We start from the raw sequence: 23,670 nt of genomic DNA on the forward strand, positions 1-23,670 counted from the left end.
ACAGAGACACATACACAAACATAAATACACACACACATCTTGCTTGACCCCCCCCTTGTTTTCCTTAAGCTTACTCTCACTTTTTGCATTTCCTGACAACTGGGCAAACTGAGACACAGACTGGTCATAAAGACCCTTTAATAAAGTTTAATTCAGTCCTAATGTGTGAAATGACCTCCCCCAGCTCGCCTTCTCCCACCTAGCAGGAGGGTCTCACATCAAAAGGTGTAGGATGGTCTTTAAGGAGCACTCAATGTATTTGCCTCTCAGAACAAGTTACCAGCCCATCTGAGAGGACCTTGGATTATCTGTATCCCCTGAACCCCATTCCCATAGGACCCCCATGCACTGATCTACAGTCACAATGTATCACTCTGATATCTTCCAGCAATATGGCACTACATATGGTGTACGACCACTGCAAGCACTGGCCACTTCCTACCCAGCGACTAGCGGGCACCATGAGGCATACAGATACCCAGGTATGTATGCTCTGAAAGAGATGGGTATTATGGCTGAGACCAGTGTCCTGAAAATATGGTGTTATGTTTGCATATATAAAGGGATCCCAGTCTACATATATATATATTTGTAGACTGAAATCCCATTTAATGGACCTGATTATTTCTAAATTAAGATTTGACGCTCTATGGGATATTACATGCCAATAATTATTCCTTGGTCTAATAAAAGGTATCATAATCTTGGGAGTAATCTGTCAGCATCTTTATGTCCAGTTTGAGTTAAATATATAAACATCTTGGCTTGTAAAGGGTTCAATCTCTTTTGGACCATCTGTTTTTTTATGTCTGTGGTTCAGTAATGTTCTGCTAGACCCACGGTCATAGTTTAATACTTCAGGTATGTTTTAATGGCTAAATCAGTGACGTGTCCCTAACTCAGAGGTCTTTTATCAGTGTCTCTAGGGTTTATGTGCCACATGAAACATACTAGGTACATTTAATGCATATTGAAATGAACTCCCTGCCTCGCTCCACAAGACTCTCCCCTAGTTTTAACAGCTTCAAGCGCTCCCTAAAAACTCTACTATTCAGGGATGCATACAACCTACACTAACCTTTCCTAACTCCACTGCTTTCCCCTTGAACCCCTTAGAATGTAAACCTATGAGCCCAGCTGTTTGTAGATCGCTTCATGAGAGCTGACTACAACGGTGAAACTCTCAGCAGGGCCCTCTACCCACTTGACCCCTACAAAAGCTATCCTGTACACCGACTATGTTTACAGCGCTGCGGAATCTGTTGGCGCTCTACAAATACCTGATAATAATAATAATAATATTGAAATGATCCTTTGCGATTTAATTAATATATTGTAATTACCATCACAACCTCCTGAGGTACCACAAATTGACCACCCGAGTAAACAAACATCATTCGCTAAACACAAAATCCCCTCTAATTTTAAGAACAGACCTTATATTATTCTAATGAATTATGTTCCCTGTATAACACAATGTGACATACCTCATTTTGTAGCAATCTACAAGGGTCTCAAGAGGTGCTGTAATAATGAAGTGCTGTTATACTGAGGTGCTGTAATACTGAGGTGCTGTAATACTGAGGTGCTGTTATACTGAGGTGCTGTAATAATGAGGTGCTGTAATAATGAGGTGCTGTTATAATGAGGTGCTGTTATACTGAGGTGCTGTAATAATGAGGTGCTGTTATACTGAGGTGCTGTAATACAGAGGTGCTGTAATAATGAGGTGCTGTTATACTAAGGTGCTGTAATACAGAGGTGCTGTAATAATGAGGTGCTGTTATACTGAGGTGCTGTAATACAGAGGTGCTGTAATACAGAGGTGCTGTTATACTGAGGTGCTGTAATAATGAGGTGCTGTAATACTGAGGTGCTGTTATACTGAGGTGCTGTAATACTGAGGTGCTGTAATAATGAGGTGCTGTTATACTGAGGTGCTGTTATACTGAGGTGCTGTAATAATGAGGTGCTGTAATACTGAGGTGCTGTAATAATGAGGTGTTGTAATACTGAGGTACTGTAATAATGAGGTGTTGTAATACTGAGGTGCTGTTATACTGAGGTGCTATAATAATGAGGTGCTGTTATACTGAGGTGCTGTAATACTGAGGTGCTGTAATAATGAGGTGCTGTTATAATGAGGTGCTGTAATACAGAGGTGCTGTTATACTGAGGTGCTGTAATAATGAGGTACTGTAATAATGAGGTGCTGTAATACTGAGGTGCTGTTATACTGAGGTGCTGTTATACTGAGGTGCTGTTATACTGAAGTGCTGTAATAATGAGGTGCTGTAATACTGAGGTGCTGTTATACTGAGGTGCAGTAATACTGAGGTGCTGTTATACTGAGGTGCTGTAATAATGAGGTGCTGTAATACTGAGGTGCTGTAATAATGAGGTGCTGTTATACTGAGGTGCTGTTATACTGAGGTGCTGTAATAATGAGGTGCTGTAATACTGAGGTGCTGTAATAATGAGGTGCTGTTATACTGAGGTGCTGTAATACAGAGGTGCTGTAATACAGAGGTGCTGTTATACTGAGGTGCTGTAATAATGAGGTGCTGTAATACTGAGGTGCTGTAATAATGAGGTGCTGTAATACTGAGGTGCTGTTATACTGAGGTGCTGTAATACTGAGGTGCTGTAATAATGAGGTGCTGTTATACTGAGGTGCTGTTATACTGAGGTGCTGTAATAATGAGGTGCTGTAATACTGAGGTGCTGTAATAATGAGGTGTTGTAATACTGAGGTACTGTAATAATGAGGTGTTGTAATACTGAGGTGCTGTTATACTGAGGTGCTATAATAATGAGGTGCTGTTATACTGAGGTGCTGTAATACTGAGGTGCTGTAATAATGAGGTGCTGTTATAATGAGGTGCTGTTATACTGAGGTGCTGTAATACTGAGGTGCTGTAATAATGAGGTGCTGTAATAATGAGGTGTTGCAATACTGAGGTACTGTAATAATGAGGTGCTGTAATACTGAGGTGCTGTTATACGGAGGTGCTGTAATAATGAGGTGCTGTTATACTGAGGTGATGTAATACTGAGGTGCTGTCATAATGAGGTGCTGTCATAATGAGGTGCTGTAATAATGAGGTGCTGTTATAATGAGGTGCTGTTATACTGAGGTGCTGTAATACTGAGGTGCTGTAATAAGGAGGTGCTGTTATACTGAGGTGCTGTTATACTGAGGTGCTGTTATACTGAGGTGCTGTAATACTGAGGTGCTGTAATAATGAGGTGCTGTTATACTTAGGTGCTGTAATACTGAGGTGCTGTAATACTGAGGTGCTGTTATACTGAGGCGCTGTAATAATGAGGTGCTGTTATAATGAGGTGCTGTTATACTGAGGTGCTGTAATACTGAGGTGCTGTCATAATGAGGTGCTGTTATACTGAGGTGCTGTAATACTGAGGTGCTGTTATACTGAGGTGCTGTAATACTGAGGTGCTGTAATACCGAGGTGCTGTTATACTGAGGTGCTGTCATAATGAGGTGCTGTTATACGGAGGTGCTGTAATACTGAGGTGCTGTTATACTGAAGTGCTGTAATACTGAGGTGCTGTAATAATGAGGTGCTGTAATACTGAGGTGCTGTAATAATGAGGTGCTGTAATATTGAGGTGCTGTTATACTGAGGTGCTGTAATAATGAGGTGCTGTTATACTGAGGTGATGTAATAATGAGGTGCTGTAATAATGAGGTGCTGTTATACTGAGGTGCTGTAATACTGAGGTGCTGTTATACTGAGGTGCTGTAATAATGAGGTGCTGTAATACTGAGGTGCTGTTATACTGAGGTGCTGTAATAATGAGGTGCTGTAATACTGAGGTGCTGTAATAATGAGGTGCTGTAATACTGAGGTTCTGTTATACTGAGGTGCTGTAATACTGAGGTGCTGTTATACTGAGGTGATGTAATAATGAGGTGCTGTAATACTGAGGTGCTGTAATAATGAGGTGCTGTTATACTGAGGTGATGTAATAATGAGGTGCTGTTATACTGAGGTGCTGTAATAATGAGGTGCTGTAATACTAAGGTGCTGTTATACTGAGGTGATGTAATAATGAGGTGCTGTAATACTGAGGTGCTGTTATACTGAGGTGCTGTAATAATGAGGTGCTGTAATACTGAGGTGCTGTTATACTGAGGTGCTGTAATAATGAGGTGCTGTAATACTGAGGTGCTGTAATAATGAGGTGCTGTAATACTGAGGTGCTGTTATACTGAGGTGCTGTAATAATGAGGTGCTGTAATACTGAGGTGCTGTAATACTGAGGTGCTGTTATACTGAGGTGCTGTAATAATGAGGTTCTGTTATACTGAGGTGCTGTAATACTGAGGTGCTGTTATACTGAGGTGATGTAATAATGAGGTGCTGTTATACTGAGGTGATGTAATAATGAGGTGCTGTAATACTGAGGTGCTGTAATAATGAGGTCCTGTTATACTAAGGTGCTGTTATACTGAGGTGATGTAATACTGAGGTGCTGTAATACTGAGGTGCTGTAATAATGAGGTCCTGTTATACTGAGGTGATGTAATAATGAGGTGCTGTAATAATGAGGTGCTGTAATACTGAGGTGCTGTAATAATGAGGTGCTGTAATACTAAGGTGCTGTTATACTGAGGTGCTGTAATACTGAGGTTCTGATACACTCGGTTAGTTAATATAGCGTCTTTTCATGATTGTACCAAAGTTGTGCCACTGATACATGCATGTAATACTGTTATACAATACAGAGTCTGTCTCTGTTGTTATACAGAGGACAATTTATTATAGTAGGACTTTTGTTGTTATACTAAATATCAGTTTTACTGATATGTTGTTATACTGAGGCTATTTTATATTGTTATGTTGTTATACTGAGGCTATTTTATATTGTTATGTTGTTATACTGAGGCTATTCTATATTGTTATGTTGTTATACTGAGGCTATTTTATATTGTTATGTTGTTATACTGAGGTTTTACTATACTGATATTTTGTTATACTGAGGATATGTTATATGGATATGTTGTTATACTGATATTTTGTTATACCGAGGTTTTACTATACTGATATTTTGTTATACTGAGGTTTTACTATACTGATATTTTGTTATACTGAGGTTTTACTATACTGATATTTTGTTATACTGAGGATATGTTATATGGATATGTTGTTATACTGATATGTTGTTATACCGAGGTTCTCCAATATTCAGATCTTGTTATACTAAGGCTCAGCTATTTTGATAAGCTCTTTTATATGGATATGTTGTTTACTGAGGATCTCTTGCTATACTGAGGATCTGTTATATGGATCAGCTGTTATACTGAGGATCTCTTGCTATACTGAGGATCTGTTATATGGATATGTTGTTATACTGAGGATCTGTTATATGGATATGTTGTTATACTGAGGATCTGTTATATGGATATGTTGTTATACTAAGGATCTGTTATATGGATATGTTGTTATACTAAGGATCTGTTATATGGATATGTTGTTATACTGAGGATCTGTTATATGGATATGTTGTTATACTGAGGATCTGTTATATGGATATGTTGTTATACTAAGGATCTGTTATATGGATATGTTGTTATACTAAGGATCTGTTATATGGATATGTTGTTATACTGAGGATCTGTTATATGGATATGTTGTTATACTGAGGATCTGTTATATGGATATGCTGTTATACTGAGGATCTGTTATATGGATATGTTGTTATACTGAGGATCTGTTATATGGATATGTTGTTATACTAAGGATCTGTTATATGGATATGTTGTTATACTAAGGATCTGTTATATGGATATGTTGTTATACTAAGGATCTGTTATATGGATATGTTGTTATACTGAGGATCTGTTATATGGATATGTTGTTATACTAAGGATCTGTTATATGGATATGTTGTTATACTAAGGATCTGTTATATGGATATGTTGTTATACTGAGAATCTGTTATATGGATATGTTGTTATACTAAGGATCTGTTATATGGATATGTTGTTATACTAAGGATCTGTTATATGGATATGTTGTTATACTAAGGATCTGTTATATGGATATGTTGTTATACTGAGAATCTGTTATATGGATATGTTGTTATACTAAGGATCTGTTATATGGATATGTTGTTATACTAAGGATCTGTTATATGGATATGTTGTTATACTAAGGATCTGTTATATGGATATGTTGTTATACTGAGGATCTGTTATATGGATATGTTGTTATACTGAGGATCTGTTATATGGATATGTTGTTATACTGAGAATCTGTTATATGGATATGTTGTTATACTAAGGATCTGTTATATGGATATGTTGTTATACTGAGGATCTGTTATATGGATATGTTGTTATACTGAGGATCTGTTATATGGATATGTTGTTATACTGAGGATCTGTTATATGGATATGTTGTTATACTGAGGATCTGTTATATGGATATGTTGTTATACTAAGGATCTGTTATATGGATATGTTGTTATACTAAGGATCTGTTATATGGATATGTTGTTATACTAAGGATCTGTTATATGGATATGTTGTTATACTAAGGATCTGTTATATGGATATGTTGTTATACTAAGGATCTGTTATATGGATATGTTGTTATACTGAGGATCTGTTATATGGATATGTTGTTATACTGAGGATCTGTTATATGGATATGTTGTTATACTGAGGATCTGTTATATGGATATGTTGTTATACTAAGGATCTGTTATATGGATATGTTGTTATACTAAGGATCTGTTATATGGATATGTTGTTATACTAAGGATCTGTTATATGGATATGTTGTTATACTAAGGATCTGTTATATGGATATGTTGTTATACTAAGGATCTGTTATATGGATATGTTGTTATACTAAGGATCTGTTATATGGATATGTTGTTATACTAAGGATCTGTTATATGTTGTTATACTGAGGTTTTGTTATAATAATATGCTGCTGTTATACTGAGGTTTTGTTACACCTACTGACTTATCCATACACCCCCATAAAAACAGATTTTTGCAGTAGATAAGAACCAGACTTGATTCTCAGGACAGCCTGTCCCAGATACTCTCATATTCCCTTACAGTATTTGTCATTACCACCTCTACTGGAAGTCTGTTCCACGAACCAATCACCTTTCTGTAAAGAAGAATTTGCACAAATTCCTCTTGAACCTGCTGCTCTCCAGCCTCAGATCATGACCCCTTGGAGGTTGCTCTTTTAATAAAAAAAATGCTTTAAGCCTCAGCTTTCTTAACTATTAATATCCATAGAGATTCCTATCATATCTATACATATTAAAGGGATTGTTTAGTCAATTTCTTCCTTTGTTTCGTATAATAAGGACATTTCAAAATCTTTAATTCAAGTTCCTGTGCTAAATAAATCAAGGTTTTCTTGTCACTCTACTAAAGTAGAGGGAGTTGTCCTTATCAGCCAATGAGAATTAGCAGGAAGCAAAAAAACAATACTGCACTATAAGTAGCATTTCACTTGTAAGCATTGTTTTTACTTTACATTTTTTTAGACACATGTAAATGCTGCTGTCTCAAATGCACAATAGACAACTTTTGAGTTCAATGCCCCTTTAAGTTCAAATTCTTTCTCTATAAGTTTTGTGTATTTTTTGACACCATGTTGCATGTTAGCAACCTCCTTTGAACATCTTATTTTCCCCATAAGTAAAGTCCCTGTAGGATACACAAGCTGTCTGCTGCAGGATACGGACTGAATGTCCCCAGCTCGTTACCATAGCTCACTGCAGGGTTCTAATTAGTGGGACACTGTTCCCATTTAGCACATACCTGCCAAGTAGCTCAACATCCCCCTGACCCTGTGACTGCTGGAGAGATAAGAACTCTCAGCCCTGGTGCCCAGCAGGGTATTTTGTGGGTTGTGGGAAGCTCTGTGCCTATTCTTGACCCTTTCACTGACTCTCTTACAGATTTAGAGGTGCCCAACCAGAGGTACGACAGTCTGTTCCCAGCTCTAGACCCTTCCCAGAGAATTCTGGGAGCAGCGCCTCTCACACCTCTCTCATTGCCGCCCGGACCAACCTTGGGGTTTGGGCAGCCTCAGGCCCCCTGTGAAGCCCCCCGTTTGCCAGGAAATGTGAAGATGGTTTTGGAGAACAAGGATCTGTGGAAGCAGTTTCATTCCATAGGAACAGAAATGATCATAACAAAGTCTGGGAGGTGAGAAATGAGAGGTAAAAAGGGATGGGGGGGGGGGGGGGCAGAGAAAGGAAACTGGAGTGACAAGTGGGGAAAGGGTACAGAGGTTTGGAGAAGAGGTTGCAGCCAAAATATGAATAAGATATTACAGAAATGATAAAACAGGGAAGGAGGATAAGTCATACGAGGAGACAAGGACACTGATATGTAATCTGTCTTGTCAATACAAAGAGATAGACAGACAGACAGATAGATAGATAGATAGATAGATAGATAGATAGAGATACACAGATAGATAGCCATAGATAGATATATAGAAATAGTTAGACAGACAGACCGATACAGATAGATAGATAGACAGACAGGTAGACCAATAGATACAGATAGAGATAGATAGACAGACAGACAGACCAATAGATACAGATAGATAGATAGATAGATAGATAGATAGATAGATAGAAATAGTTAGACAGACAGACAGATAGATAGATACAAAGAGATAGACAGACAGACAGACAGACAGACAGACAGATAGATAGATAGATAGATAGATAGACAGACCGACCGATAGATACAGATAGATAGATAGATAGATAGATAGATAGATAGATAGATAGATGATAGATAGATAGATAGAAATAGTTAGACAGACAGACAGATAGATAGATACAAAGAGATAGACAGATAGATACAGAGAGATAGATAAATAGACATAGATAGATAGATAGATAGATAGATAGATACAAATAAATAGACATAGATAGGCAGACCGATAGATACAGATAGATAGATAGATAGATAGATAGATAGATAGATAGATACTAAGAGATACAGATAGATAGACAAAAATAGCAAAATAGGCAGGGAACAAATAAATAGAAAGGTGAGGGTATGGAAAAACAGGTTGTGTAATGGGTGCATGGAGCAGTGCATTCATATAGATGATCCACTGTATAATTTTTTTTCTGTCCTCTTCACAGACGTATGTTTCCTCAGTGCAAGATCAGTGTCTCTGGGCTGGACCCAGATGGTAAGTACCTGCTCTTGGCGGACATTGTTCCAGTGGATAACTCTCGCTACAAGTGGCAGGAAGACCACTGGGAACCCAGCGGGAGAGCAGAGCCTCGGCTACCAGAGAGGGTTTATATACACCCGGATTCCCCTGCTCCTGGCAGCCACTGGATGAAGCAACCAATCTCTTTTCATAAGATAAAACTCACCAACAACACATTGGACCAGATGGGACATGTAAGTAAAAAATGCCCATTATGCCCATTCTTCCTATAAGGGTTTCTATGCAGCTACAGAGAGAAAGAACCTTACTCCCAAATTGTAAAGTACTCATTTAGAAGAAATCACTTACCTCCAACATAGAGGTGTATCAATACCATAGAGAAAACACATACCATAGAGTATAGAAAAATGCTGTTACAGTATCTATAGACATTACATACTCATAAGCAAAGAACTTTCCTGCACATTTAGATAGGGGCTGACTGATTACAGGTATTAGGATACCTTTCCTATAGCAGAAAAAAACTATACCACTAAATTTAGACCCTACATTTACCAACAATGAAGAGAATCTGCCCATATAGACAAAGACCAGATTAGCAAAATCTATGGATGCCACCTACACATATAGAGAAGAGTTTCTGATTAGTCCTTCATGTGGCATGAAATAGTCAGTCAGAAATACAGAGAGGGGGCTTCTGTTTAATAACACTTGGATCCACCAATTCTTATATGAACCCCATGCTTGCTCTTTCTCTAGATTATCCTGCACTCTATGCACAAGTACCAGCCTCGTTTTCACATTGTTCGTGCCCAAGACGTGTTCAGTCAGCGATGGGGAGGCTGCTCGTCCTTCACATTTCCAGAAACGCTCTTCCTGACTGTCACCGCTTACCAGAATGAGAAGGTGAGAGGGGATCATATAGCATAGGAAGAAAACGCATGAAGAGTAGTGGACTTGTACTGAAGAGTAGGGGTTACATACATGAGAACAGGTAGGATACATCTGTTAGTCAGATAGCAGGGAACTTAAACACCATCTAGAATTATGCAACGACAAACTGGAAGTTAGGGAAGATATTGTGAAGAAATGATTTAAGGGTGGCAGAAGTACATTAAAAAGGAAGGCAGAGAACGTGTAATGAACATCATGAGATACATGGCTGGGGAATGGCAGGAGATGTACAGATGATGGTCAGAGAATGAAAGATATCAGGTAAAGGTCGTATAAAGTAAAAAAGGTCATACAGGGAGCAGGCAATCTGTATCTATAAGGATCCTTGATGGTATTTTTGCCTCACTTGCTGTAATATTGGAGCCCTAATTCCACAGTGGCCAAACAGGGACCCAATAATGCCATAACAGCACAGTCTAGACATCAATATTGCAACGTTTTCTCAACTCCTTGAATGCCAGATACATCTTCTTAAAGGGACAGTTTACTTGATTTTTTATTGTTTAAAAAAAAGGATAACACTTTAACTACACAGCCATTCCCCAGCTTTGCACAACCAACATTGTTATATTAATATACTTTATAACCTCTAAACCGTGTTGGTTATGCAAAACTGGGGAATGGGTAATAAAGGGATTATCTATCTTTTTAAACAATGACAATTTTCATGTAGACTGCCCCTTTAATAATGCAATGACTCCCTCTCTAGCACCCAAGTGATTAAACTTAGCCCTACCACAATGTCACCAGATCAAGGATGTCAGCTGTGAGATTCTCACAGTGGAAATTGACGACCTTTAGTCAAGAGTTGCAACATCTTAGAATAGTCATGGCCATGAGATTGTTGTCAGTGGTCTTGTTAGATACTATGTGTATAGTCTGGATCCTACTGAGTCAGTGTATCTCATTATTTCTTGCAGATAACACAGCTCAAAATCCAGACAAATCCATTTGCTAAAGGATTCCGGGAAGATGGGATGAAGAACAAGAGGTAAAGTCTTCACCACTAAGTAAAGTTGCCTTCCAACAAAAGCATCAGTGACTCTACACTCTGTCTGGCATGTGCATACCACGTCATCACCTACCTCTAGCAGGAATACCTTTAGCAGCCTCTCACAGCAACACTTCCCCTTCACAAGACTCCATCAGTCCAGTGAAACTACACCAGGGCATCTAGACACCACAGCTAAGATTAAAGAGACATGAATGTTAGTTTGTTATCTGCTATTAAGCACTGAACTGCAAAACAATTACATTATATATATATATATATATATATATATATAAAAGCATGTATAGCCTCATAAATATAACAACAAGGCAGACCATATATATATGCTCTTTCAATACACGTGACTGGTCTCCTATGCTGTGTTCAATCAAAGGCTGCTTGAAGGTTACATGTGAGACTCACCGTAGCATTGTACTCTCAGTATAAGTGAGTATGCACTCCTTGTCTCCTGTCTCTCTGCATGAGGGGGTGACGTGAGACTCACTTTAGCGTTGGACTATACACAGATAGTCTCAGTATAACTGCAGTATGCACTCCTGGTCTCCTGTCTCTCTGCATGAGGAGGTGACGTGAGACTCACTTTAGCGTTGGACTATACACAGAAAGTCTCAGTATAACTGCAGTATGCACTCCTGGTCTCCTGTCTCTCTGCATGAGGAGGTGACGTGAGACTCATTGTAGCATTGCACTATACACAGATAGTCTCAGTATAACTGCAGTATGCACTCCTCCTGGTCTCCTGTGTCTCTGGGGGTGACATGTGAGACTCACTGTAGCATTGCCCTATACACAAAAAACCTCAGTATAACTGCAGTATGCACTCCTGGTCTCCTGTGTCTCTGCATGAGGAGGTGACGTGAGACTCATTGTAGCATTGCACTATACACAGATAGTCTCAGTATAACTGCAGTATGCACTCCTGGTCTCCTGTCTCTCTGCATGAGGAGGTGACGTGAGACTCATTGTAGCATTGCACTATACACAGATAGTCTCAGTATAACTGCAGTATGCACTCCTGGTCTCCTGTCTCTCTGCATAAGGGGGTGACGTGAGACTCATTGTAGCATTGCACTATACACAGACAACCTCAGTATAACTGCAGTTTGCACTCCTGGTCTCCTTTCTCTCTGCAGGAGGGGGTGACGTAAGACTCATTGTAGCATTGCACTATACACAGACACTCTCAGTATAACTGCAGTATGCACTCCTGGTCTCCTGTGACTCTGGGGGTGACATGTGAGACTCACTGTAACATTGCCCTATACACAGACAACCTCAGTATAACTGCAGTATGCACTCCTGGTCTCCTGTGTCTCTGCATGAGGAGGTAACGTGAGACTTATTGTAGCATTGCACTATACACAGATAGTCTCAGTATAACTGCAGTATGTACTCCTGGTCTCCTGTCTTTCTGCATAAGGGGGTGACGTGAGACTCATTGTAGCATTGCACTATACACAGACAACCTCAGTATAACTGCAGTATGCACTCCTGGTCTCCTGTGTCTCTGCATGAGGAGGTAACGTGAGACTCATTGTAGCATTGCACTATACACAGATAGTCTCAGTATAACTGCAGTATGCACTCCTGGTCTCCTTTCTCTCTGAATAAGGGGGAGACATGAGACTCATTGTAGCATTGCACTATACACAGACACTCTCAGTATAACTGCAGTATGCACTCCTGGTCTCCTGTCTCTATGCATAAGGGGGTGACGTGAGACTCATTGTAGCATTGCACTATACACAGATAGTCTCAGTATAACTGCAGTATGCACTCCTGGTCTTCTGTCTCTCTGCATAAGGGGGTGACGTGAGACTCACTGTAACATTGCCCTATACACAGATAGTCTCAGTATAACTGCAGTATGCACTCCTGGTCTCCTGAGTCTCTGCATGAGGGGTTGACGTGAGACTCATTGTAGCAGTATACACAGATAGTCTTAGTATAACTGCAGTATGCACTCCTGGTCTCTGCAGGAGGAGGTAACGTGAGACTCATTGTAGCATTATACACAGATAGTCTCAGTATAACTGCAGTATGCACTCCTGGTCTCCTGTGTTTCTGCATGAGGGGGTGACGTGAGACTCATTGTAGCATTGCACTATACACAGACAATCTCAGTATAACTGCAGTATGCACTCCTGGTCTCCTGTCTCTCTGCATAAGGGGGTGAAGCTAGACTCACTATAGCATTGGACTATACACAGATAGTATCAGTATAACTGCAGTATGCACTCCTGGTCTCCTGTCTCTCTGCATGAGGGGGTGACATGAGACTCACTATAGCATTGGACTATACACAGATAGTCTCAGTATAACTGCAGTATGCACTCCTGGTCTCCTGTCTCTCTGCATGAGGGGGTGACGTGAGACTCATTGTAGCACTATACACAGTCTTAGTATAACTGCAGTATGCACTCCTGGTCTCCTATCTCTCTAAATAAGGGGGTGACGTGAGACTCACTATAGCATTGGACTATACACAGATAGTCTCAGTATAACTGCAGTATGCACTCCTGGTCTCCTGTCTCTCTGCATGAGGGGGTGACGTGAGACTCATTGTAGCACTATACACAGTCTTAGTATAACTGCAGTATGCACTCCTGGTCTCCTATCTCTCTAAATAAGGGGGTGACGTGAGACTCACTATAGCATTGGACTATACACAGATAGTCTCAGTATAACTGCAGTATGCACTCCTGGTCTCCTGTCTCTCTGCATGAGGGGGTGACGTGAGACTCATTGTAGCACTATACACAGTCTTAGTATAACTGCAGTATGCACTCCTGGTCTCCTGTCTCTCTGCATGAGGGGGTGACGTGAGACTCATTGTAGCATTACCCTATACACAGATAGTCTTAGTATAACTGCAGTATGCACTCCTGGTCTCCTGTCTCTCTGCATAAGGGGGTGACGTGAGACTCATTGTAGCACTATACACAGTCTTAGTATAACTGCAGTATGCACTCCTGGTCTCCTGTCTCTCTGCATGAGGAGGTAACGTGAGACTCATTGTAGCATTGCACTATACACAGATAGTTTAAGAGCCCCTAGGCACAACTTACTTTCAGAGCCATGTGATATCACACAAGCACATGCCCTGGTCTAAAAATCAACAACAACAAAAAAGGAAATTTAAGAAAATAACAACTATTTTGCATCTCATAACCTGGCAGACAGGTGTCCCTTAAAATAAAGGTGCCCCTTAGTAACCTGGCTGAATTGCCTAATGAGAAACCCAGACTGTGAGTAGAAAATAGTTGTATAAAGTATGTAGCAGAGAAAGTATTGTACAGTAATGAACCAAGCAGACAAACAGCCACTCTCACTAAAGTCAGCTAATAAAGAATGCCTGAAATGTTCACTTCTGTAAACTAATGTAACATTTATTTTAGCTATACTTAATAAAATGACTACTTTATTAAAATGTCTTTAGAGATATGTTTGAAAGAACTAAATGCATAATCGGATCCAGCACTACACACGTGTGCGTCCCTGGCTTGTGCATTTTTCCTCTTTCAGTTCTAGATCGGCTGGTGGCGCCAATACAAATAAATATCTTTAAAGTCATCTTTTTTAAGAAAGCTAAATATTTTACATGGTAAAAGTGCTCTTAAACATAAATAATGTACAGGAAAGTAACTAAACCTCACTGGGCCCCAGGCAAACGATGACAAGGGCCCCCCATGCCCTTACTGGCTACTAAATATCAGCAGAAGCTGAGCCAGCAGCCACATGAGAACAGGAGGGGTTACTTGTCTGTGACTGTGGTTATCCTTCTCCCTTGGTTAGTCAGCAACAAAAGATTTGCATATGTACAAATATAGTGGCCACAATGTGACGCCATTTTGGAAACCCTGCCACCATTTTGTTAAGGCAAATACATACACTTTCCTCACACGGTGAGCCCTCTGTTTTTACTAAAGAGGGAACACAGAGGGGTCGGGCATGATGCAGATGAACCCAGGCCCCACCAGGCCCCCTGTACCAAAACCAATACTGATTGTAGGGCCATATGGGCCCAGTCTTGATTAATACGCCTGTAATAAAACCCCTGATTATGGATCATTTTTGAGTTTATGTCCTGTTAGCACTCTCTAAGGCCCAGCTAAAAATTCCCCTCATCCAACAGATATCATATAGCTCCTGGCTTAATACTTATCTGCAATTTAAGTACAGCCAAAATAACTTACCCAATCTTTTTTGTCGCTTAGTCCCGCCTGATGTTAATTTAATTGTAAGCTCTTAAAGGGACACTGAACCCAAATTTGTTCTTTCATGATTCAGATATAGCAGCAATTTTAAGAAACTTTCTAATTTACTCCTATTATCAATTTTTATTCACTATCTTGCTATCTTTATTTGAAAAGCAAGAATTTAAGTTTAGAAGCTGGCCCATTTTTGGTTCACAACCTGGGTTGTTCTTGCTGATTGGTAGGTAAATGCATCCACCATTAAACATGTGCTGTCCAGAGTCCTGAACCAAAAATTGTCTGTCTCCTTAGCTTAGATGCCTTATTTTTTAAATAAAGATAGCAAGAGAACAAAGAAAATTTGATAATAGGAGTAAATTAGAAAGTTGCTTAAAATTGCTGCTCTAAAGAGAAATATTGGGTTTAGTGTCCCTTTAAGGGCAACAGCCCCCTAACGTTTTTGGTATCTTTATATTTAAAAGCCTTTTGTATTTGTACTGCTGTAAAGTGCCATATACGTGGGTAACACTATACTGAATGTGCCCAAAAAGGTATCAGTAGACTTTGACACTAGTATAAAAAAACATACATACATATTGCACACAAATTTACCTTAAATCTCTGCCTAAATCTCCACCTGATTATCTTTTAGCTTTAGTTTATTGAGCTGTAATCATCATATTTCTTAGCATTACAATTATCTCTCATGCAAATCTTCTTGAGAACTAACATTATGATTGACACCTGTCAAATAATCATTCTCTTTGTAGGGATCGATCGATTCGTGTGAAGAGGAAGTTACTGAGGTCTGAACAGGAGGAAGAACCTTTCCACCCCGGTAGGTGACACTGGGATATTTGTATCAGGGTCACTAACCTCCTCCGTCCTCTATATTGCAACAACAGCTAAGAAGGCAAATTTATCTTACAGTGAGGCCAAGGGCGTCCCCCCCAGGGGATAAGATAAAACATTACACAGTAAAGAACAGAATTTAAACAGACATTCTACATAAAATGTCATTTGTTAGAGCCCTTTATGTTTGCACTTGTATCTCATGCAAACTATTTGTTTTACACCCCAACAATATCCGTAGAGCTAAAGTTCCACTCAACATTCGCAACATAGCAGCTCCTGAGCAGGCACTTGCCCTTTGGGAAGATAAACACATAATTTTGCAAGGTTTGCTGGTGCAAAAAATAAATGCATTAGTAAATTCCTTTAGAGGGTCAGTACAGTCAAAATTAAACTTTCATGATTCAGATTGATCATTCCATATTAAACAACTATCCAAATTACTGCTATTATATAATTTGCTTCATTCTATTAGTATCATTTGTTGAAAAGTATACCTAGGTAGGCTCAGAAATGCACAAATGGGACCTAGCTGCTGATTTGTGGCTGCACTGCTATGCCTCTTGTCATTGGCTCACCAGATGTGTTCAGCTAGTTCCCAGTAGAGCATTGCGGCTACTTCAACAAAGGATAACAAGAAAATTAAGCAAATTCTATAATAGAAGTAGATTGGAATGGTGCTTAAAATGATATGCTCTTTCTCAATCATAAAATATTTTTTGGGGGGTTTTATGCCCCTTTAAGTTCTTGTTCATATGCAAAAAATGCAATGGAAATTAAGTTATCAAGGAAATCACATACAGCCTCATGATGGTCTGTGCCTAGGGCAGCAGTATTTAGGAGGTTGGAAATCACATACGGCCTCATGATTGTCTGTGCCTAGGGCAGCAGTATTTAGGAGGTGGGAAATCACATACAGCCTCATGATGGTCTGTGCCTAGGGCAGCAGTATTTAGGAGGTGGGAAATCACATACAGCCTCATGATGGTCTGTGCCTAGGGCAGCAGTATTTAGGAGGTGGGAAATCACATACAGCCTCATGATGGTCTGTGCTTAGGGCAGCAGTATTTAGGAGGTGGGAAATCACATATGGCCTCATGATGGTCTGTACCTAGGGCAGCACTATTTAGGAGGTGGGAAATCACATACGGCCTCATGATGGTCTTTGCCTAGGGCAGCAGTATTTAGGAGGTGGGAAATCACATACGGCCTCATGATGGTCTGTGCCTAGGGCAGCAGTATTTAGGTGGGAAATCACATACGGCCTCATGATGGTCTGTGCCTAGGGCAGCAGTATTTAGGAGGTGGGAAATCACATACAGCCTCATGATGGTCTGTTCCTAGGGCAGCAGTATTAAGGAGGTGGGAAATCACATACGGCCTCATGATTGTCTGTGCCTAGGGCAGCACTATTTAGGAGGTGGGAAATCACATACGGCCTCATGATGGTCTTTGCCTAGGGCAGCAGTATTTAGGAGGTGGGAAATCACATACGGCCTCATGATGGTCTGTGCCTAGGGCAGCAGTATTTAGGTGGGAAATCACATACGGCCTCATGATGGTCTGTGCCTAGGGCAGCAGTATTTAGGAGGTGGGAAATCACATACGGCCTCATGATGGTCTGTGCCTAGGGCAGCAGTATTTAGGAGGTGGGAAATCACATACGGCCTCATGATGGTTTGTGCCTAGGGCAGCAGTATTTAGGAGGTGGGAAATCACATACGGCCTCATGATGGTCTGTGCCTAGGGCAGCAGTATTTAGGAGGTATTTCTATAGCACTAGGCCTTCACACTCATTTGGTCTTTGAAATATTTTATGAATTTGTTTTATTACAAATTGGTGCCTCCTGGTCCAGTAGTGGTGCATAATGTTACTAACGTTACTCAGTAGTATTTGTTACTGCTCTGTGTCTATAATGTCTGTTCTCCTGCTCTCATCCACTTATCTCTTTATTTCTCCACTTTCTACTCTCTTGTTTTCACCCCACATTCTCTTTACTTTCTCTGTCCTACCCCACTCTCTCATACCCCCTTCTTCTGTCTCCCGCATTCTCAGCAGAGTGTAAGCGTCCTCTGTATGCTGGTCCCTGTGACTCCACACTGAGTGAGGAGCTGGATATTAGAGGGGGTCTGGGTATCCCCCTTCCAAGCCCTGACTGCTCGTTTCACCCTATCACACCACCCTCACCAACTCCACCTTCTGCAGACGCCCCTGAGCCATCTACTCTGCAAATGACAGCCAACCAGAGACCAGCAGCTGGCATGGATTTGCCCCGACAAGCAACAGAGAACTTTGTGCAGCCTAATGAAAGCTCTTACCCGGAACAGCCCCCCAGAAATGACAGAGACATGTATACCTGGTGAGTCTCCGCCTGTCTGTACATCTTCATTTGTATGTATGTATATATCTATCTATCTATTTGTCTGTCTATCTATTATATATCTCTCTATCCATCTATGTCTATCTATATTATCTATATACAGTATCTATCTATCTCTCTTGTCCTGTAGTGCATTGCATTTAGTTCTGAAGCAAAAGGGTATTGCATTTAGCTCTTGATCAGTAGTGCATTACATTTAGCTCTTGATCAGTAGTGCATTACATTTAGCTCTTGAGCAGTAGTGCATTACATTTAGCTCTTGAGCAGTAGTGCATTGCATTTACTTCTTGAGCAGTAGTGCATTGCATTTAGCTCTGGAGCAGTAGTGCATTGCATTTAGCTCTGGAGCAGTAGTGAATTGCACTTACTTCTTGAGCAGTAGTGCATTGCATTTAGCTCTGGAGCAGTAGTGCATTACATTTAGCTCTTGATTAGTAGTGCATTACATTTAGCTCTTGATCAGTAGTGCATTACATTTAGCTCTTGATCAGTAGTGAATTGCATTTAGCTCTTGATCAGTAGTGCATTGCATTTAGCTCTTGAGCAGTAGTGCATTCCATTTAGCTCTTGAGCAGTAGTGCATTGCATTTACTTCTTGAGTAGTAGTGCATTGCATTTAGCTCTTGAGCAGTAGTGCATTGCATTTACTTCTTGAGCAGCAGTGCATTACATTTAGCTCTTGATCAGTAGTGCATTGTATTTAGCTCTTGAGCAGTAGTGCATTGTATTTAGCTCTTGATCAGTAGTGCATTGTATTTAGCTCTTGAGCAGTAATGCACTGCATTTAGCTCTTGAACAGGAGTGCACTGCATTTACTTCTTGAGCAGTAGTGCTTTGCATTTAGCTCTGGAGCAGTAGTGCATTGCATTTAGCTCTGGTGCAGTAGTGCATTGCATTTAGATCTGGAGCAGCTGTCAGTAGTGCATTGCATTTAGCTCTGGAGCAGTACTGCATTGCATTTAGATCTGGAGCAGTAGTACATTGCATTTAGCTCTGGGGCAGTAGTGCATTGCATTTAGATCTTGAGCGGTAGTGCATTGCATTTAGATCTGGAGTGGTAGTGCTTTGCATTTAGATCTGGAGCAGTAGTACATTGCATTTACATCTGGAGCGGTAGTGCATTTAGATCTGGAGCAGCATTGCATTGCATTTAGCTCTGGAGCAGTAGTACATTACATTTAGCTCTGGAGCGGTAGTGCATTGCATTTAGCTCTGGAGCAGTAGTGCATTGCATTTAGCTCTGGAGCAGTAGTACTAGTGCATTGCATTTAGATCTAGAGCAGTAGTGCATTGCATTTAGATCTAGAGCAGTAGTGCATTGCATTAAGATCTGGAGCAGTAGTGCATTGCATTTAGATCTGGAGCGGTAGTACATTGCATTTAGATCTGGAGCGGTAGTACATTGCATTTAGATCTGGAGCGGTAGTACATTGCATTTAGATCTGGAGCGGTAGTGCATTGCATTTAGCTCTGGAGCAGTAGTGCATTGCATTTAGATCTGGAGCGGTAGTGCATTGCATTTAGATCTGGAGCGGTAGTACATTGCATTTAGATCTGGAGCAGTAGTGCATTGCATTTAGCTCTGGAGCAGTAGTGCATTGCATTTAGATCTGGAGCGGTAGTGCATTGCATTTAGATCTGGAGCGGTAGTGCATTGCATTTAGATCTGGAGCAGTAGTGCATTGCATTTAGATCTGGAGCAGTAGTGCATTGCATTTAGCTCTGGAGCAGTAGTGCATTGCATTTAGATCTGGAGCAGTAGTGCATTGCATTTAGCTCTGGAGCAGTAGTGCATTGCATTTAGATCTGGAGCAGTAGTGCATTGCATTTAGATCTAGAGCAGTAGTGCATTGCATTTAGCTCTGGAGCGGTAGTGCATTGCATTAAGATCTAGAGCAGTACTGCATTGCATTTAGATCTGGAGCAGTAGTACATTGCATTTAGCTCTGGGGCAGTAGTGCATTGCATTTAGATCTTGAGCGGTAGTGCATTGCATTTAGATCTGGAGTGGTAGTGCTTTGCATTTAGATCTGGAGCAGTAGTGCATTGCATTTAGATCTGGAGCGGTAGTACATTGCATTTACATCTGGAGCGGTAGTGCATTTAGATCTGGAGCAGCATTGCATTGCATTTAGCTCTGGAGCAGTAGTACATTACATTTAGCTCTGGAGCGGTAGTGCATTGCATTTAGCTCTGGAGCAGTAGTGCATTGCATTTAGCTCTGGAGCAGTAGTACTAGTGCATTGCATTTAGATCTAGAGCAGTAGTGCATTGCATTTAGATCTAGAGCAGTAGTGCATTGCATTAAGATCTGGAGCAGTAGTGCATTGCATTTAGATCTGGAGCGGTAGTACATTGCATTTAGATCTGGAGCGGTAGTACATTGCATTTAGATCTGGAGCGGTAGTACATTGCATTTAGATCTGGAGCGGTAGTGCATTGCATTTAGCTCTGGAGCAGTAGTGCATTGCATTTAGATCTGGAGCGGTAGTGCATTGCATTTAGATCTGGAGCGGTAGTACATTGCATTTAGATCTGGAGCAGTAGTGCATTGCATTTAGCTCTGGAGCAGTAGTGCATTGCATTTAGATCTGGAGCGGTAGTGCATTGCATTTAGATCTGGAGCGGTAGTGCATTGCATTTAGATCTGGAGCAGTAGTGCATTGCATTTAGATCTGGAGCAGTAGTGCATTGCATTTAGCTCTGGAGCAGTAGTGCATTGCATTTAGATCTGGAGCAGTAGTGCATTGCATTTAGCTCTGGAGCAGTAGTGCATTGCATTTAGATCTGGAGCAGTAGTGCATTGCATTTAGATCTAGAGCAGTAGTGCATTGCATTTAGCTCTGGAGCGGTAGTGCATTGCATTAAGATCTAGAGCAGTAGTGCATTGCATTAAGATCTGGAGCAGTAGTGCATTGTATTAAGATCTAGAGCAGTAGTGCATTGCATTTAGATCTAGAGCAGTAGTGCATTGCATTTAGATCTAGAGCAGTAGTGCATTGCATTTAGATCTAGAGCAGTAGTGCATTGCATTTAGATCTGGAGCGGTAGTGCATTGCATTAAGATCTGGAGCAGTAGTGCATTGTATTAAGATCTAGAGCAGTAGTACATTGCATTAAGATCTAGAGCAGTAGTGCATTGCATTTAGATCTAGAGCAGTAGTGCATTGCATTTAGATCTAGAGCAGTAGTGCATTGCATTTAGATCTGGAGCGGTAGTGCATTGCATTTAGATCTAGAGCAGTAGTGCATTTAGTGAGTTTTATCTACTTATTTCAGAACTGAATTATTACTATTTTTTTTTATTTGAATTAAAGGGACACACAAGTCAAAATTAAACTTTCATGATTCAGATAGAGCAGCAATTTTAAACAACTTCCCATTGTACTTCCATTAACAAAATATGCAGTCTTTTTATATTTACACTTTTTAAATCATCTGCTCCTACTGAGCATGTGCAAGAATTCACAGACTATACGTATATGCATTCATGATTGGCTGATGGCTGTCACATGATACAGGAGGAGTGGTAATAGACATAACTGAAATCTTCTGAAAAAAATATGCTACTCATTTGAGGTTCAGACTAAGTGCTATTGCATTGTCTTGTTATAATGCATTTGTTGTTTATGCAAATCTACTGGTCCTTTATTATCAAATACAATGTAAATAGTCACATGTTTACAGGTCACAATGCAATCTTATGCATCTTCAAATCTCATAGATTCCACTAAAATACTTCACTATTATAAAAATCCAATGTAAACATTTAAATATTTTTCTGTTAAAACAAATTTAACAATGTCCTGTGAACTTTCTATCAAAGGAGGGAATAGACATTTTTTCTTCCATAATTGGAAGGCGGAATTGTAATTGTAATATTCATGTTGTAGCAAAAATGCTCCTAATAAAAACTATAGCTGTTTGAAAAGTGTATTTAAGTATGCACCGTGCACCAGCATTTTAAACACAGCACTTGCTAAGAGAGCTTAAAGGGATAGAAAAGTCAAAATTAAAGTTTCATGATTCAGATAGAACATGTAAAATTAAGACAGTTCTATTTTAAAATATACTTTGTTCTTTTGGTATCCATTGTTGAAATAAAATACGCACATATCCTACACTATTGGGAGCTAGCTGCTGATTGGTGCCTGCACACATTTTTCTCTTGTGATTAGCTAACTAGATGTGTTCAGATAGCTGCCAGTAGTGCAATGCTGTTCATTTAACAAAGGATATCAAGAGACTGAAGCAAATTTGATAACAGAAGTAAATTGGAAAGCTGTTTGAAATTGTATGTTCTATCCAGATCATAAAGGAACATTTTGGCGTTTCCTGTCCCTTTATGGTGCTTGTACCATCTGGTGAATTTGTTAATTGCTGACATGATACAAGCCCCACTTGTGCTCTGAGCAGCTGCAGTATTTAAAATGCTGGTGCATTGAGAATATCTAGCTATGCTTCACATGCACGTGCAGCACCAGTTCCCATCTGATCCACCCTATGTTTTCCCTACAGCCCCATTGATGCTCCTGCTCAGCAGAACCCGTCAGGACACCCCCCTACGTCTTTGAACAGACTAAATGCTCCCTTCTCCATCAATCAAGAATCTCCCCAAATCTTTAACAGCCAACCAGACTTCCGGCTTTATAGCACAGACCTCGGCTGCGGAGGAGAATTCGCTCACCCTACCTGTGCAGTTGGAGCCCCCTCTCGAGGAGATGACCAAGGTGTCAAAGGATACTCCATGAACACTGACCATCGCTTTCCTCCATTCATGTCCAATCAGGGGGCGAAGTTCGCCCTACAATATACTGGTGCACAGCTGCAGCGTCTGTATAAGGGGGGAGGTTGGATGTGAAAACGAGAATGGAGCTATAATTCTTTTAAGCAGCCTAGCTTCACTAGGAGTGGAGAAGCCTCTCCAGGGGGACAAATCTAGGAAGGTCTAATTTCTATGGACTATATTCATTAGAGTGCCAGTCATTTTATAACATTTCATTCATCAGTCTCAGGAGACCCATTCTTAGTGAATATGTGCTGCACTAACTGGATCCTGAACCATCCTTAGT

The 23,670-nt window shown here is 40.3% G+C and overlaps 1 protein-coding gene across 1 annotated transcript; it reads left to right on the forward strand.

The window, feature by feature from the left end:
- The first annotated feature begins 364 nt into the window (after positions 1-364).
- TBX6 (T-box transcription factor 6) lies at positions 365-23,459 on the forward strand. Its single transcript, XM_053694442.1, has 9 exons — positions 365-482; positions 7,960-8,209; positions 9,169-9,436; positions 9,963-10,109; positions 11,078-11,148; positions 16,136-16,203; positions 16,588-16,590; positions 18,274-18,577; positions 23,117-23,459. Exons 1-9 carry the CDS (start codon positions 365-367, stop codon positions 23,457-23,459), a joined length of 1,572 nt encoding a protein of 523 aa, XP_053550417.1.
- The last annotated feature ends 211 nt before the right edge of the window (positions 23,460-23,670 follow it).

The sequence above is a fragment of the Bombina bombina genome, chromosome 11 (genome assembly GCF_027579735.1).
Source record: "Bombina bombina isolate aBomBom1 chromosome 11, aBomBom1.pri, whole genome shotgun sequence".
NCBI classification, from domain to species: Eukaryota; Metazoa; Chordata; class Amphibia; order Anura; family Bombinatoridae; genus Bombina; species Bombina bombina.